We start from the raw sequence: 18,603 nt of genomic DNA, 5'->3' as shown, positions 1-18,603 counted from the left end.
TTCTTGAAAAGTGGGCCCCACCTTTGTTAATAGCCCCAGAAAGACAAAAGACATCTACAACACAACACATCTTCAGCTCCAGGGTGATGGGATTAAGACCATAATGGCGAACCTATGGCACAGGGCCCACAGGTGGCACACAGAGCCCTCTCTGTGGGCACGCGAGCTGTCAGCCCAACTCAGCTCCACGGCACATGCGCACCTCCCAGCTGATTTTCGGGTCTATAGATCACACTGCCCTTCCCCATCCCATTTGCAAAAAAAACAGCCAAACCGTTTAACTTTTTGCCCTACTGGCTGGCCCCGCCCTGCCCTTTCTGCCTCTCCCACCTTGGTTGCTTGCCAGAGTTATGAGCACAGCACAATCGTTCTTTGGCTGCTCTCTTCTTGTTGTCGTCACTGCTTGCTTGCTTGCCCTGACTCCTCCCTTGACTGCTGTTGCCTGCATAATTTTTGGTAAGTTGCTGACTTTGTGCCCCCTTCCTCTCTTCCTTGCTGTGGCCCAGACCCAACTGCTCCCGCTCCTGGCCTGCTTGCTGTTGGTGCCCACATGCAGCCCCCGGGACATCTGCCCCCTTGCCAGCCAGGAGTGCTGCTGCCAGCCGGTGCCCACCTGCCTGCGTCGTGCCCCTGGCGGCTTTTAACAATGCCGCAGGAAAGGCCTGGGATCCACATGGGCTGGGGGAGGCATGGCTGGTTGGACGCTTCCCAGAGCGCGATTCTGGCAGAGGAGGAGTGGTTATTCCTGTGGCCCTCACCCGCTCATGCCTCCACCGCTGCCACCAGGAGAGGCTGGTGGTCCAAAGCACACCCGTGTTGGCAACGGGTGATAAACAGTGGCAGATGGACTGATGCGCATGGGGAAGTACCGTGTGGGAGATTACAGCATCAGAGCCCTTCCCAGGTGTTCCGTAGCCTGCACGATCTCCCGCGCTACCCCCCCCTCAGTAGCCCCAAAGCGCTTGCCTCCCCTCTGGCACCCACTAAGCCTCCTCCCACCACGCTTCTCTTTCTCCTCATCAGAAGCGCTCACCCAGCGGGAAGGAAGAGGCTTGGTGAGTGCCAGAGGGGCAGCGAGTGCTTTGCAGTGCCTGAGGGGGGTCGAGCTTCCTCCTCGCAACATCTTCGGCATCTAAGGGCATCGCTGACAGCCATTTCCTGCAGCTCAGGAGTTCTGCGCTCTTCCTGCTGCAGCTCAGCCTCCTCAATGTGCGGAGGCAAGAGGCAGCAGCCACGACGCGGGTTTGCTAGGCAGGCTGCAGAATAAAAATCAGCCCTGCCCTGGTTGGCCCTGCCCATGCTGCCCAGTCATACCCATGTCTCGTTTAAAGACCTTGTTTAGTTTAGCTTCATGACAAAAAAAAAAATCCTGATCAGTGGGACTTCTATTTCAAAGCAGGAGAGAAAGCCATGGTCACCTGAAGCAGCTCCCCTTGAGTGCGGAGAAAAGTTGCAATTTAATTCCCTTTACCCTCTGAAAGTCCCTTCTATCTTTCCGCCTCGTCTCTCAGCGCCTCTTCTCTGCATATAGGAGGAGCCGCATTCTCGCTGCAATTGGTTAGCCCTGCAGCCAAGTTAAAAAGCAAGGAGGCAGTGGCTGGGAGAAAAGTTGGGGAGACCGGTGGAGGGTCCCCCTTTCTAGTCAGCCGGGGCTGTCTGCGATCACTGCTGTTCCCCTTTGTGGGAGCAGAGCCCGATGTCTTTTCTCTTGCCCAGCAGTTGTGGCTAAGGAAGTGATGCCGCCTGGTTCTTTAACGCCCGCAGTAATCCAAAGCTCGGCTTCCTGCTCTCGGTCTCCCTCTGTCACAGGTGTCAGTTCAGGAGCCGTGTGGGGAGGGCTACAGAAGCTTCTCCCTCCTTCCCTGGTTCATCTTCAGGCAACAGTGCATGTAGCCAGAGAACTGGGAGAGAGAAAGAAAGAGGGAGAAAAAGAGAGAGATGAGAGTGGGAGGAGACGGGGAGAGAGAGAGAGAGATGAAAGAAAAATAAATAAGTGGATTTTGGGTTACAGTTTGCCACTAGGTGTCAAAAAGGTTCACCATCACTGGATTAAGACATGGCCTTCAGGACATGATAGGATTAGCCCTCTACCCATCTCACCACATGGCACCTGGGAAGATTGCATTACCCAGCAAGATTCAACCAAGCTACCCCTACATGGCCCCAGGGGAGTCTCAGGATACATTTCTTGCCACAGGAACAGGAAGCAAGTTCAAAGCCCAACAGAGGTGATAAATCTCTCTCCCTCTCTCACCCATGTGCTTTTTTTTTGGCCAGGACCTCGAATCATGTGGTCCTGCTGTCTACCATTAAACTATCTTTCCAAATAGCCTCCATGTTTCCAGTGTCTCTCTCCCCACTTGGAACTGAACCCAGATGAACATTTCTTCCAACACTAATAGGTAGCACATTACATCTTGGATCTAATGTGATATTATGAATGTTACTCTGTTGCATAAAAAAAATGCAAAAATAATATTCATGGAAGTTTCTGGGTGGTCTTCAAGAATAGTTCCTTGTGGATAATATGGCAATAAATGATCTGAGATGATTAGAGCATGAGTGACTACTGAAGGGCTTCTCAATCTAGGATAGAGCACAACTGGTACACTAGATGAAGATAAGATTAGACTACTTTGGGGTAAAATCAGAATAGGTGATACAAGACCTCAGACTGACAAATGACTTCACCCACTGTTTTCATGTAACTCTTGAATAGGAGGAGACACAAAGGAAGGATCTAGGGAGCGAGCTCTTCCCCCTCAACCAACAATCACTGAAACCAGTCTCAGAAAAGAGAACCACTATAAAATGGTACCAATAAAGGAAAAAATGGTACCCCAAATTTGAACTGCACGGAATCTGCCCAATATACCATAGCTGACAGTTTTTGAACCTGCAGAATGATCAAGGAGATAAGGATGAATATACTACCTCTATCCCTTGGTGACGCAGTGGTTAGAGTACAGTACTGCAAACTACTTTTGCCTGCAATTTGGCAGTTCAAATCTCACCAGGCTCAAGGTTGACTCAGCCTTCCATCCTTCCGAGGTGGGTAAAATGAGGACCCAAATTGTTGGGAGCACTAGGCTGACTCTGTAAACCACTTAGAGAGGGCTATAAAGCGGTATATAAGTCTTAAGTGCTATTGCTATTGCTAACCCATCTCCAAGGCTGAATAAAAAATAATTCCTCAACGGCATCGTCAATAGATAGAAAATACAAAGCACTAGCAACTGGGATTAGTGTTCTGTGAGAGAGGTGATTAAAAGAAAGCATATTTTTTAACTGTCACACTGCAATGCTAACACAACTTTGTTGTTGTGAATGTAAAGTGTGAGTTGTGTAGGTTAGAAATTAATTGTATTGTGAAGTTTTTGCTTTTTTTTTTAATGTTGGCATTCCCTGAGACATGAAAATTATTTCAAGGATACTTCCAAAGTGAAAAAGTTAAGAAAGGCTGTGCTAGAAGCCCTGATGTATTTACCATCCATTCTTTTCCTTCAGTTAGCAGACGTTGCTGTGAGGAAAAAAGTGTTGCTGTTGTCTGTAAAATGGAAGCCTGCAGCGTACTCATACTGCATCTTAAGCAAAGACAAAGATGAGGAATGTAGTCACAGTATTGTGATAGCCAATAAATCATAGGCTCATCATTATGATTTAGAAATTAAACATTAATGCAGGGTTTCTCAACCTCAAAAACTTTGATATATAAACTTCAACTCCCAAGATACCCAATCAACAATGGTGACTGCGAAATTCTGAGAGTTGAAGTCCACGCATTAATACACAGTAAAAACACGTTTTAAAAAATATATCTTGATTCATAGCTTAATGGATATTTTCTGATCAATTTCTAATTTGTCTTCTGTTAGCAAGCCTCTTAAACAGCAGTTTTGCCTGAGCAATAGGACATTTTGGATGAAACCAATTATCTAGAACTAGAAATAATGAAACACTGGACAGGATATAACTCTAAATTGTTCCTTAATAAATATTCTCAATAAATATTCAACCAACCATATTCTTGGATGACTGGAAGCCCTAATGTCCAAGTTGTCTTGTTCATTCTCTTGTCTGAATGCCTCCTGTCTGCCTTTATCCCATTCAATATGGTTGTTTTTTAGTGTTGTATTATTTTATAGTACTGTGTCTGTAATTGTGAGTCACATTCAGTAACGCATCTGGAGGATAAATATAAATTTCTCTTGTGCTTTTATCTAGAAAGGTCCTATCTCTCAAAACTGAAAGCTGAAATCTTTCCCATTATCTTATACAATTGATTTGCAATCAATGAAACCCATTTGATGTCCTGGTCTAACATTAAAGCAAGTGTAGACTTTTGTACCATTTTTAAAGGGCTTAAAATTAGGAAAAGAAGGAAAAGATTCACTCACAGAATTGTTTGGCACCAGTTCATTCTTCCTTAAAACTAGTTAGCAAAGAGATGTTTTATAACAAGTTTGAACAAGATATAATTAACAAAAGTACAATACTTAACATGAGATAACTTTAATGAGTTTAAATACTCATTTTCATATATATTTCAGGATGAAGACATTTTCAGTTTTCAGTTAGCTCAGAGCTAAGTAATTTTATATACATTCAACCAAGTATCTACATTTTTATGTTCTAACCTTGTATTATGATACAAGTAGTATTTGATGCATCATATGGATAAATATGCACAATACAAGTTCTAAATAGCAGAGTAATTACTGTATAAAAATTGTTCCTAAACTGAACACGTGCAGGTTACACTTTGATAGCAGATACTCTAAGCTCTTGGATTTACCTGATATTTATGAGTGAAACACTGAAAAATTCCATGTAGGCTGTTCAGCCTCTTAATTTTAATGTGAGCGGGCTGTGTGCTTCATGAAATATTTAAATTTGAAGATGAGAAATCTACTTTACAGGTCCTAATTTAAGAGAAATTGGTATAGATGAATCTCCAGATTCAGCCTTTGAGGAATACTGTGACAATACATTTCATTAGACTGGTTGATGCATATATACTTTATCAGTAACTCATAGCTAAATGTATGAACTTGCTGAAAAGTGCCTCCAGTAGATGAAATTTCCTTCTAAAGGTACTGTTTACTGTAAATATCACCTTTGATATAGTTCAAAGAACTTGAGTTCCAATTTGTTGTGAATTCAGGGGGTTGGGTTGCTTTTAAATAGAAACATGTCCAGCTTGAACACTTCTTTTTCTGTGTGGTTGTGTCTGTGAGTATGCATGTTTCTATGTGTATTAGAGCTAACATTGAGGTAATATTCTTCCTTGATTATGTGAAGAGATAGAAAGGCTTTTTAAGGCTGTGAATTTGTGTAGTGATAAACAATTTTATACTTCTCAACTGCTGTTACCATTTCAGTAATGAACACAGGACACAATCATAATTTTAAATCTTAATCATTTTGGGTGTGATTTAAGCTGCTGGTTATTACCTATTGTTGGAAGTTAAATCTAGTCCATGTCTTATTTGAAGCTGAGAGAGAAAGGCAGGCAAAGGAAAAATAAGTTCGAGGCAGCTGCAGTTGGAAAAGAGGTTTCTGTTTATTGGTCCAGTAACAACAATGGCAATAGTACAGGTTCCTGGAGGCAGCTGGCAAATTCAGGTTATGAGTTAGTGGGTTTTTATATGGTTTGGACCTTTGATGACTATGCCATCATCTATATGAACGTGTGAATTCCACTCATATTTGTTTTTGTTTATACTAGTTCTTTCTGTCCAATTGTCCAACAGTCTTTTATTCAAATTTCTGGCTGTACTGCCAGCACCATCGGAAGCGAAGACCACAAGCTCCGTGGCCCTGTTCTGAGCTCCCTCTGTTGGAGGGCTCCAATTGGAGCCATAGCTATCCTGGAGGGGTGGTGAAGTAAAGGAGGACTGCCTTGCAGGTCAAGGAGAGCAGCATCTCTCCTCCCTGACCTGGAAAACCCCCTCATCCGAAGACGAGGTACAGAAGCAACCAACATGGCTGCCATGAAGCTGGGGGCAGTCTGAAAACCCAAGACAGGGCAGGAGTGAAGAGATGGTGAACAGTGTGTGAACTGGGTGAGAGAATACTTTTGAACTTTTAAATGTAACCCTGACAAGAAGATTCAGAAAAGAGGACTCATAATTATTTTTAACGTGGCAGTGACCTAACACTGGAGTAGAATTTTAAGGAAGTAAAGTAAAACAAGAAAATTGCAAATCTGTTAAGAAAATTGAACTCTTTGATTGGACAGAAATCAGCTTTGAATGGGCATTTTTAGAATGCTGTAATTATTAAAAATGAAATAACATTTATTTTTGGAAAATTTGATGAGAAGCCACAAAATAATAATAAAAAGTGAAAATTGATCTAAGAGCACCATCTGCTGTCAAAGGAAGGATTACAGATCCCCCAAGTTTTGTTAAGATCCAGTTTAAGAAGAATTAAGAGAACTTTATTATTAAAAGATTATAATAGAAGATTCAACTGGTGGAGGAATTTATGAAGATTTTACCCTTGGACCATTTAAAAGAACAGAACAATTAATTTTAGAACATAAAGACTCCTGGACATGGGATTTTTCATTAGAAAAGTGACTGGTTTGAATAAAGGACTGTTGGACAATTGGACAGAAAGAAATAGTATAAACAAAAATATATATGAACATGAGTTTTTTCTGGGTTTATTTGTGTTTTAATTGCTGCTGTGAAATTTTCTTTTTGATGTGCAGGGTCCTAACTGGCCCAAGAAGTGAGGGAAGATGCAAATCTTGAGGTGTTTTGTTGTCTTGATGTAATATTGTTGGCCTAATCAATTTAATTTCCTGGTCTATTCTGCTGTCTATTTGGAAATCTCTTTAGTCAAGTCTGGTTTTATAATGTATACATTACAATGTATACATTGTTTTATGAATGAAAGTTAGTTTTGTTAAGCTTTGCCTGCGGGCTGTTTTAATGGAAGAAAGACTGGGGCTAATTTCTTCTTCTATTAAGGACATTTTTCTCCTCTTCTTCTTTGGGGGAAATATTCTATTTTGCTTGTTTTCTTATAATGTGGAACATTTTATTCTGGGAAGGGGGCTCTTTCAATATTATAAAGCCCTACATAGCATAAGGCCCAGTTACTTGAGGGATCACGTGTCTCCCAGAATATATGCTTCCTTCACTATATTCATCTTTCAGTTGCATTTATCATCTTTTATCATCTATATCTTTTAAGTTTTATTGATTTGAATGTAATTCTATGATTGTTGTGAGTCATCCAGAGGTATTAAGAATTGGGTGGCATACAAGTTTAATAAATTATTATATTAGAATTAATTATGAGTTTAAAAATAATGTGTATTCCCTCATGCAATTTTCTATATACATTTACCCCAGCCTTAGTTCCATTGATATCAAGACAGCCTCTGGTTTTATTTATTTGTTTATTTGTTCATTTATTTAAAAGATACAGCCACCGATCTTGTACAGAACACAACTCTGGCGCTCCTATTAATGTCTTTACAGACAAATACTGTATCACAGTATAAATTTTACATGTTTAATTTTGCCTTGTATAAGTATATGAAAACAAAATAATAAAAGAACAAATTTTAATTTGTAAAATTAAATATATCCTTTACCTTTATAATATCTTGGTTAAAACTGAGAACAGGTTTTGTATACTTATTCAAAAATACTGTTTCTTTTACCAAATGGTGAACATTTTTTTTGGTTAAAGAAGAATGCAGCTCATTTCATAAAATCTGTTGGAAGTATTATATAAGGTAGTGTTTTTAACATTTAACTGTAGGTACTGTGCAGATACATTTTTCTATAATAATTTTTCAGATACATTTTTTTCTTACAGCTTTCTGTTTTAAAGCTAAAAATAATCCTATTATATCTATTAAGAGTAATCAGTTTTGGTTAAAAGAGAGAAATTGCTGAAACATCAAAATACGTTTTGTACCTGCATTGTTCCTACTATTCATTGAGATCATGAAATTTGAAAAGAGATATTTTCTGAATAATTACCCTGACCAAAATAACATTTTGCTCTAGAGTGCATTCATATATTATTCTATGCCAAAAGAATTTTCAGCTAAAGGGTTTTCTATCTAAAGCATAACTAAGATTAAAACCAAAAATGCACTTATAAAAGTTAGCAGAAATAATTTAAAGGGAGGAGTACATGGTTATGGTGAAATCTACCTATTCACATATTCTAATTATGGCATTGGTTAGTTTTATTGGGATGTACAAATCAAGTTATTTGTAAAACTAAAAATTTCCTAACAATCTGCTATTAGGAAGGTCAGCCAGCAGAGGGCCTCACTACTTTAATAGCAAGTTTGAGTGTAAAATTTCCTTGAAGGCATGTCTGCTTATAATACTGAAGGCAAACTTGACTTACTGTCATATTCAATGAACTTAATGTCAAATTATCATATAATAAAGCCATCCCCTAGTCAACTGTGAGGAATAGCCCTAAGAGGGATGGCAGGAATATGGAAAAATACAGAAAGGTTTCATATTGTGCATGTAATCTAATGCCATTATAACATCTTGTGAATAATACAAGTTGATTGTGCAGTAAAAGTAATATGAAAGCAAAACTGCTGGCTTGGAAGATACTAATTTAAGCAAAAGCCCAACAATATTCAATTATATTGGCTACAATGTAAAGTTGTAAGTATACAGCTTGCATAACAGTATAAATGTGCTTCCCCTCAAAATAACGCAACAGTCATTAATGTCTAAACTACTGGCAACAAAAGTGAGAGTACCCCAATGTCCAAATGGGGCCCAAAGTGTCAATATTTTATGCGGCCATTATTTTCTGGGACGACAGCCCTGCAGACCAATTTGATGGAATGTGTGGCATATGGTCCGAGCACTGACAGGCTGATGCTCTATCCTTTCAACCTCTGCAGCAATGCTGGCAGCACTCATATGTCTATTTCCCAAAGCCAACCTCTGGATATGACACTGAGCAAGGGCACTCAACTTCTTTGGTCGACCACGGCGAGGCCTGTTCTGAGTGAAACCTGTCCTGTTAAACCACAATATGGTCTTGGCCACCATGCTGCAGCTCAGTTTCAGGGTCTTGGAAATCTTCTTATAGCCTAGGCCATCTATATGTAGAGCAACAATTCGTTTTTTTCAGATTCTCAGAGAGTTCATTGCCATGAGGTGCCATGTTGAACTTCCAGTGACCAGTATAAGGGTGACACCAAATTTAACACACCTGCTCCCCCTTCACACCTGAGACTTTGTAACACTAACGAGTCACATGACACTAGGGACGGAAAATGGCTACTTGGGTCCAACTTGAACCCAAGTATCACTTAGGGTTGTACTCACCTTTGTTGCCAGGGGTTTAGACATTAAAGGCTGTGTGTTGCGTTATTTTGAGGGGACAGCACATTTATACTGTTATAGAAGCTGTATACTCACTGCATTGTAGCCAAGTGTCATTTCTTCATTGTCACATGAAAAGATATACTGAAATATTGACAAAATGTGAGGGGTTGTACTCACTTCTGTGAGATACTATATTATCTGCTTTGGTTGAACAGCTGTAGTCTAGTAGACATCTTTTTCTTCAAACCTAAACAACCACACAAAGCCAGCTGCTGGTACCATCCACTTCACAATGTCTCAAATGAAAAGATTATGGACAAAGAAATGTTTTTTTCTGATGCAAAATATGAATGAGTAAGAATGAAAAACTATTTGCTGATAAATGACATAGAACACTGTGGTTTTCTCAATCCATTTGAATGCAAACGAAGTAGGTAACCTGGGAGGGCAGTTTTGTGAAATGCTCTGTTTTTTCTGCACCCTCTTGTTATTTTTTTAACTGATAGAGAAGTGAATAAACTAAAACAAGACATAGGTAAGCTGATTGCTCTGGCAGCTCATCAGCAGCACCTTTTCCTCCCTTGGTGGAGAAGTGGCATTCTAGGCTGCTTACAGAAATAACTTTTTGCCTGTTTTCAGGGATGTTTTCATCAATACTTGCAGGTCCTATATGATTAGTGAGTTTGGCTGTGTAAGCAGTTTTTCTTTCTTCAACACTTAAGCAAAGTGTTAGGTCATTAATAAAGGATATAAAAATACTAACTGTCCATAACTACAGTACACTTGTTCTATTTTTTTTTACATCCCACTGTTTGTGGCATCATTTTGATTTTAAAAATATCCATTCTTGCCTTATGTTTCCACAGCGAGAAACAAGAAAGGAAAAAGCTGCAGATTATAAATGGCGAAATAAGAATAACAACCGCAATAAGGTAGAGGGGAAGCACGGTAGGATAAAACTATTGCAAAAATAGAAACCAGTTACCCAGCCCGAGGTCTGTAAATTGCACACACACCCCCTCCGCCGCCGCGATTCCTCCACCTCCTCGGTGCTGATAGGCCGCGTTCTCCTCAAACTCCTCCAAGGGCCGCTTCTTGGCAGACCACCTCTGCTGCCGCCTAGCGGGAGTGGCTCAGCGCACTCGCTCCCCTTACTTCTTCGAAACACACGTTCCCTACTCCTAACCCCGCTCTCACAACCGCTGAGGCTGCCAAAAGGCAAGCCCACTTCCAGCCCCGTAGAGGAAGACGACAGCCACCGCCAGGCCGCCACCGCCGTGCAGAAGTGAGACGCCGCTCGGGACTGAGAAGAGCGAGCGGGAAGCAGCGGCAGGCGTGAAGGCGCTCCCTCGAGGAAAGGCGTCCTTTCTTGCATCTCCCGTTCCCCGCAACAACACCACCCCGAGGAACAGACGATTCAAGCGCGGCATGGCCGGTGGAATCAGCGCCTTCTGCTCAGCGGCGCTCTGGCTTTGCGGTACCCTGTGCCTCGCCAGCCTGCCGCTTTTGCGCGGCGCACAAAGCCAGGAAGACACCCTGTACATGTGGATTGACGCTCACCAAGCCCGCATGCTGATCGGTAGGTGAAGCTGGGGCTCGCGCTGGCTCGGGCAAAGGAGGGCGCGCCAAAGGGACTCGGCGAGGATCTCTTTCCTCTCGCCCTCGCTCAGACTTCTCTAATCTGGTTCTGTGTCCGGACATATATCTCAGCCCCGTTCCTAGTCATCTAGGCTGTTGGGTGGGAAACATGAGATTTGTTCTCAGACGTGGGAAGGGCACCGTGTTTGTATCTTTCTCCATCCTCACGGTGGACCCCACCGGCTCGTCTTTGGCGCGTGGATTCTCCAGTAGGTAACTTTTAACTCTTAAGCCGTAGTAGATTCAGCGCTGGAGTAAAACTTTGGAATCCATTGCCACCAGAGGTTCTTATAGCTGCCAGATTGGACAACTAGGCAAGACGTTAGGCTAAGGCTACCAGTGGCTATTGGTCATCGAGAATGGCTATGCATTGCCTGAAGAATCTTTGGAGTAAGCCCGTGGATAGCTATTAGGAAAAAAATAACGGAGGAAATGCAGACCTACCAAATGATGGATTAAACCTTTGGTCTGCTTGTTCTTCATCCTGCCTCACATTATATATGAAAAGTCCCTTAAGGTAATTGGCTTCCCCCAAACAAAATTCCTGACAAAGTAGTTAAGGAGACTATTGAAAGACTGAAAGAGAGTGCCTTTCCCCACCACTCTTGTAATTCTAGCACTGAACAGAGAAAACTTAATTTCATATGTTGCATTACAGAATGGCAACTGTAAACATGAATGGATTAGTAGTTCTTTTCTACAAGATTTTGTGGAATCAATGTGGTTGCTAAGAATAAAAAAACAACTTGATAAAACATAATCAGTCAATCAAGTGATTTTTTAATACAGATTTTTTTAAATGTTTAAATTTCTACTCTATGAGTAACCTGGAGCAGGGGTCGCCAACCTTTTGGACCTCAGGGACCACCAAACTCATAATTTTAAATCCCAGGGACCACTAACCCATTCTGTGGGTGTGGCCTAATTTGTGGGTGTGGCTTGGTGGTCAAGTGTGGCTGGGCATGGCTTGTATGTAAATATTATAAATATTTATATAAATATTGCATTTTTTATAAAAAAGAGCAACTTTTACCCAAAATCAGACAAAGCAGGCAGGCAGATTGACTTGCTCAGAGAAACACAGATTCATTCAGAGATCTATCTGCCATTGGCTAGCTCATAAAATTTGCTTGCAAGCAAACTCACAAAAATAACTCACAACACACCATATATGTAAATATTGAATTCCCGCGGGCCATGTGGGCGGCGCAACCTTGTGTTCCTGCACAGCCTGAATTAATTGCTTTGGGGGGGTGCTCTGGGGGGTGACATTTCTCTGCGGACCACCAAATTTTTTTCGTTGGCAATCGCTGACCTGGAAGAATGGTGCAGAACAACTATTTCCAGACATTATGGAGTTAAATCCAAAACAACATACACTCAAGTAATGCATAATCCTTTTTTGTATATTATATATTCTTTACCCCCATAAGTGACTGAATAGCCATGTCTCTCAGTATCTGTATTTCTGTCATAGTTGTGACAGAGTAACTACTGGCAGAGCCTGCACATTTTCCTATTAAAAACCCTTCAGACTGAATGCTTGCTTTTCATTCCATGTTAGTATTTAATTTGCTGCCTATTTCAAGTTAATTGGTTTTATTTTATAGGCTTTGAAGAGGATATTCTGATTGTTTCAGAAGGGAAGATGGCCCCATTTACTCATGATTTCAGGAAAGCTCAACAAAGAATGCCAGCTATCCCTGTCAACATTCAGTCGATGAATTTCACCTGGCAAGCAACAGGAAAGGTAGGTAGAAGGTATAGACTGGTATAACTTGGAACTGTTGGGGTGGTGACAGGAAGGGGGAAAGAAAATATTTTGAACTGGGTTGATTTTTATAATAAAAAGTATTTTAGAATTACACCAAAAATTAGACTTTGAATTATCTGCTGGATGAAATATGAATCAATCAAGTCTTATGATAGGCAAAGGTATACAGTGTACTTTCTCTGAATGTGTCTCTCTAATGAAATTCAGTTCCAGATAGAAACAGTACAGGGCAGTCCTTCAAAATGAGCATTTTGAGCCAGGACAACTTTAATTTTCTTTGGGAGCACATATTTTGTTGTCCAAGGACTCCAGGGAACATGGCTGGTGAGCACTGAAATCAATGGTCAGTCAGAATGGCAAAGTCAGAATGATTTGGTTGTTTTGATGTTGATTTTATGTTGGTTTGATTTTTTAAAAATAGCCAATACTTAAATACATCTCTTAAATAAGCTTTAAAAATAGCCAATACTTAAATACATCTCTTAAATAAGCTTTAAATAAGTGTTTTGAAAGACAAAATATTGTCCAACTTAAGGTATTCATCTTGCTGTTTAATTTTTGTGGCACAGTCTTGGGGAGTTCTGAGGGCAAATAGGATAGGAGAGTGCATGCTACTCTTTCTTAGCCTCTACGCTGAGAGTCGAGTATACTGGGAGTACTGTTCAAAACTAAGAACAATGCTCGACCTTTAGATGGCATATTGGAGCCCACATATTCCTTAGGGAATGACCCAAAAGAAAAGTTAAAGGTGATTTCATTTCATTGACATGTATATTTAATTCAAATTAAATATAGATAATATGATTGCTTTAATATTTAATAATCTACCTGTTCTGTTCTATGAAATATTATCATTTCATTTAGGACTCAAGAAGGCTACATCCAAAGTTTTTAACGATCACACAATAGGGCCAGCAGCCTGACATCTTGTATTCATATTTAAATATAGGCAAATTGGCTTTTGGGTGGTGCTAATACAATTGTGCTGTTGATTAATTGATATGCCACTTTGATTGATGGCGAACCTACCTATCACTCCTTCCTCTTCCTACTTTCCCTACACCAATCCTGTGAGGTGAGATCGGCTAAGAGGGAAAGATCAGCCCAAAGTCACCCACCTAGTTTTCATGTCAAAAGTGAGTTTAAAACTCACAGTCTCCTGGTTTCTGCCCTGGTGCCTTAAACACTACACCAAATTGGTTCTCCTAGTTAATAGTAAGTATTTGAAGGAGATGATTGATCACTGGTAGACAAACTTTTATGAGACACAGACTTCCAAGATAGTATCACAACTTACAAGTGTGGCTACTGTGACTCAGTTATGCTATTCCTTCCTTACCCAATAGATAGTTGCAAGCTCTGAAGTTCAAATTTTGCCAAAAACAGAATAGCAATTCACTGTTTCAGTGTGCAAAAGGGATGTTTTGTTTTTGAAAAGCTTTTATAGAAAATAATAAATTCCACCTAAACTTTATTCACCATATGTTATGCATCTTTGGAAAGAATAAGGAAAAACATAATTTTGTAGTGTAGAATATACCATGTAAATGACTGCAGTCCAGATATAGTTTAAAAGCTATCTTGTAATTCATCTTTGCTGAGCAATAAAGCCTTTTTTTCTGGCAAAAGTTTGAGAAATTTGCTGCTGTTTTCTGTCAGCAGCTATAACAGATGGCTGGCACATGACTCCCTTGCTAAATGAAGTGGGATCTCTACAGCATGATACTTTGATCTCTGGTGGCATGTCCGTAACACTGAGATGCAAAATACCACAGAGAGGCAGAAGCTAAATATTAAATGTTCAGAGCTTTGCTTTTGATATGTGAATTCTTGGTTTTATTTTCTTTTTAATTTTGTCCATAAGCTTTTTTGCATTCCATGTTTTCATCTGAAGCATGGAGCTCAAAATATATATCTGATGACAGGGAAGCACAGTGAATGTGTTGTCTGGGTTATACGCAGTTACAGTTGCTGTACATTGATGACTGTATTAAGCAACCTTAATAAGCTGTTGTATAAAATGTGGGATATAAACCTGAGACATACTGTAAATAGGAAGAATGATTGAATTCTAAATTGTTTTAAATAGTAGGAGAAAATGATGAAAACTGGATCCATGCAGATAAGCTTTTGTTCTACAGTGCAGTTTGGTGTACATCCATTAATTTTTTTGTAATGTGGTTTTAACCAAAATCCACTGCCATACTTTTGTTTAAATGCTATCACGTTTAAATAAAGAAATGAGGAGCCAAGACTATAGTGTGCAACGTAAGTCTCAGGCAGGGGTGGGATTCAAATTTCTTAACCGGTTCTGTGGGTATGGCTTAATTTGTGGTGTGGGTCAGTGGTCATGTGACTGGTTGGGTGTGGCTTGCTGGTTGGGCGTGGCTTGGTGGTCACATGACCGGCTGGCATGGCTTGGTGGTCACATGACCGGCTGGTGTGGCTTGGTGGTTATGTGACTGGGTGGACGTGACCAATTCAATGTCACTCACATCAAGGGGTGCCTCATCTGGCCCCTCCCCTCCCAGCCATTCCTTGTCACACCCAGCCTCAACTTATCTATAGTTCTGTAAAAATGTTGTTCACCTTTTTTTGACTTTATTATCTGCATACTATAGATGTACTTTCATGGACCACTGAAAGGAGGAAATGGCTCACATGCTTTGCCCAAGAGGGTGATAGGCAACAGGCTTTTAAGGGGCTGCCAGAAAGAGGGGGGGGGCAATGTATTTTCCAAAGCACCAGAAGGCAAACAAGAAGCAATGGATGGAAACTGAACAAAGAGAGAAGCAAACTAAGTGTAAGGAGAAACTTCCTGACAGTGAGAACAATTAATCAGTGGAACTGCTTGCCACCAGAAGTTCTTGGTGCTCCCAACGCTGGAAGTTTTTAAGAAAAGACTGGACAGCCATTTCTCTGAAATGGTATAGGCTTCCCCCCAAGGTCCCTTCTTAGTGTTATTCTGACACCTTTCCTAGGACCTCTACTCGGAGTTTGGCATCCTCAGTTTTCGTGCCTGAGCAGGGGGTTGGACTAGAAGACCTCCAAAGTCCCTTTCAACTCTGTTAAACACACATTTATTTATGCTCTGGACTATAGACATGAAAATTCTGAAAAATACCTGGGCAAAAGAAAGGCAGTAAAATCACGCTAGGTGTAGGGACTGTGTAAAATATTAATATATGATAAATAATGGAACAATTAAAAATAATAGCACAGAGTTTTCTCTCTCCCCCCTTCCTATTTCTTTTTTTTCTTCCTATTTCTTTTTCTTTCTTTCTTTCTCTCCCTTTCTTTTTTGCTTTTTCTTTCGTTCTTTCTTTCTCTCCCTTCCTCTTTCTTTCTTGCTCTTTCTCTCTCTCTCTTTCTCTCCCTTCCTCTTTCTTTCTTCCTCTTTCTCTCTCTCTCTTTCTCTCCCTTCCTCTTTCTTTCTTGCTCTTTCTTTCTTTCTGTCTTCCTTCCCCTTCCTCTTTCTTTCTTGCTCTTTCTTTCTCTCCCTTCCTCTTTCTTTCTTTCTTTCTTTCTTTCTTTCTTTCTTTCTTTCTTTCTTTCTTTCTTTCTTTCTTTCTTTCTTTCTTTCTTTCTTTCTCTCTCTCTCTCCTTCCCTCTTTCTTTCTTTCTTGTTCTTTCTTTCTTTCTTTCTTTCTTTCTTTCTTTCTTTCTTTCTTTCTTTCTTTCTTTCTTTCTTTCTTTCTTGTCTCTCTCACACACACAAACCTGGTCTGGGATGAACCAAATGATCCTGCAAGCTCCAGATAGCAGCGGCCAGTGGGAAAAGGAAGAAGGGGAGGAGGCATGCAGCAGTAGTGGGGCTGTGGAGCACCCCCCAATCCCTCCCAAAGTATGGTACCTCCTTCTACAGGTGGTGGCGGTGGTGGCAGCAGCAAAACGAAAGGAAGCTGGCAGAGGTGGCAAACCTGGCTGCCTCCACCTGCTTCCTTTTGTTTTGTTCCCGGTAGAAGCGGCTGGGGAGGCAGCAGAGTTGGCTGGGGCAGTGGCAGAGGTGGCGGCAGTGGCAGCTGGGGCGGTGGCAGTGGCGGCAGCAGCAAAACGTAAGAAGCGGGTAGAGGTGGACCTGGTTGCCTCTGCCCGCTTCTTTTTGTTTTGCTCCTGGTAGAAGCGGCAGAGGCGTCTGGGGTGGTGGCTGGGTGGCAGTGGCAGCAAAACAAAAGGAAGCGGCCGGAGGTGGCAGAGGTGCTGCGGCGATGGTGCTTCTTACGGGAGGCCACCACGTGGCAGGAAGAGCTGGGAGAGTGCCGTGTGGTGACTTAGCCAGCCAGCCGAACCCAGCACAGCTGAGCCCATGTGGCAGCTTAGCCCCAGTCAGCCCCGCTGGTGGGATGGGGCCGTGCCAGTGAGAAAGCCAGCCAGCCAAGCCTGGGGATGGGGGGGCAGGTAGGTGGGCTGGGTGAGGCCCGGGGAGCCCCAGAGATGGCTGCGGGATGCCCAGGGACAGTGGGGGAGGGGCTAGTGTGACTCACAGGCTATCTGTAAGCAGACAGGAGCCATTTCCCAAACGGAGGGGCTGCGGACTTGCAAGCTTTTCACTCTGCCACAGAGAAAGGCAGGCAGCAATTGCTGGCCTAGCGGGCGGGCAAAAGCAGGTTGCAGGCATGTCGCGCATGCATACGATGTTGCACATGCGCGATAGGGACTGACTGGGCAGGGAGTGGAGAAGCGGGTGGAGTCGGGCGGGGCCAGCCAGAGGCCTGATTTACCAGTTCCCCAAACTACCGGGAACCATAACAATCGGTTCTATTGAACCAAGCTGAACCGGTAGAATCCCAGCCCTGGTCTCAGGGCTCTGAGTAGCCCCTGAATTCCTTCTTGTCCCAAACCACATCTGATTACTAAGGCCTGATGAGCCAAACATCTGCCATAGGATGATTATATGTTTATGTTCTAAAACCAAGTAGCAGTTGCGCTCTGCAATGGACCTAATGTGATGACTCTGGGCATGGCACAAAGGCAACACGGTCAAATAAGCAAGGAGTGTCTCTTTAATACCTCCAACTTTGCCCCCAATGTCCAGGTTACCTTTGGCTGGAGAAAAAACTTTCCCAAGAAGAGTCTTTAAGTGGAGGAAATTCACTCCGAAAACAAAGTACATACAAACTGTAAATAAAAATCCACACAAAGCATGCTGCAGTAATTAACTTGACAGGACAGGAGAAGGAATTGCAGACTTGAAAGCCCAGCAAAACACACACAGTTGGGAAGACGCCAGGGACCCAGATAAGCCTCAATGGTACCAGATAATTCACGATTTGCTCCCAACAACTGTGCTGTGCGCAGCTCCCCTTTTTAAACACTTTGTTCCCAGCTATGGCTAATAAAGGGAATCGGTGCCCTTCCCTACCCCGTAAGCCATGCAACTCACATTGCTCCCGTTCCTCCCTGCACGCCCTAGGTTGAAGAAGGGGTGGGTCTGGGTCTTCCTCCGAATTCCCCCTCCCTTGCTCTATCTCTCCCCTGCTCTGCCCAGCTGGCCTTTGCCCTTCCCCAGTTTCTTCCACAGCCAACAGAGCCACACTCCCCCTCCATGTCAGCTGCTCGGCCACCCCCTCTGAATCAGATTCCAACAGGGGCATGACACCTAACACCATTTAAAAAGCAAATGAAACCTACAAATTGCTTCCAGGATCCAAGGGGGAAAAAATCCAGGAAATCCAGGATCTATCCTTTGCATCCTTATCCTACATACCAACTGCACCCATCAATACTCTGAAAAGGTTATACAGGGCTCTGGCAATCCAAAACTTTCAAGAAAATATTTTTTAAAATATCCATGATTTGTCTATTGTTCACTTTGTCATTTGGTTGCTTTGTTATTCTAACCATAACGTTGTATTT

General features: G+C 42.0%; 1 protein-coding gene across 1 annotated transcript in view; it reads left to right on the top strand.

Annotated features, from left to right (window-relative positions):
* Positions 1-10,459: 10,459 nt before the first annotated feature.
* WIF1 (Wnt inhibitory factor 1) overlaps positions 10,460-18,603 on the top strand; it is a 47,346-nt gene continuing 39,202 nt past the window's right edge. Inside the window, exons 1-2 of the mRNA XM_026700057.2 lie at positions 10,460-10,914; positions 12,584-12,723. Coding sequence (XP_026555842.1) covers positions 10,764-10,914; positions 12,584-12,723 — 291 coding nt within the window. The 5' untranslated portion in view covers positions 10,460-10,763. The remainder of the gene's footprint in view (positions 10,915-12,583; positions 12,724-18,603) is intronic.

This window comes from Pseudonaja textilis, chromosome 5, assembly GCF_049901715.1.
Source record: "Pseudonaja textilis isolate UNSWEBS1 chromosome 5, rPseTex1.2, whole genome shotgun sequence".
Taxonomy (NCBI): domain Eukaryota; kingdom Metazoa; phylum Chordata; class Lepidosauria; order Squamata; family Elapidae; genus Pseudonaja; species Pseudonaja textilis.
Note: the sequence above shows the minus strand (reverse complement) of the source record. Positions and strands in the feature narration are given on the sequence as shown.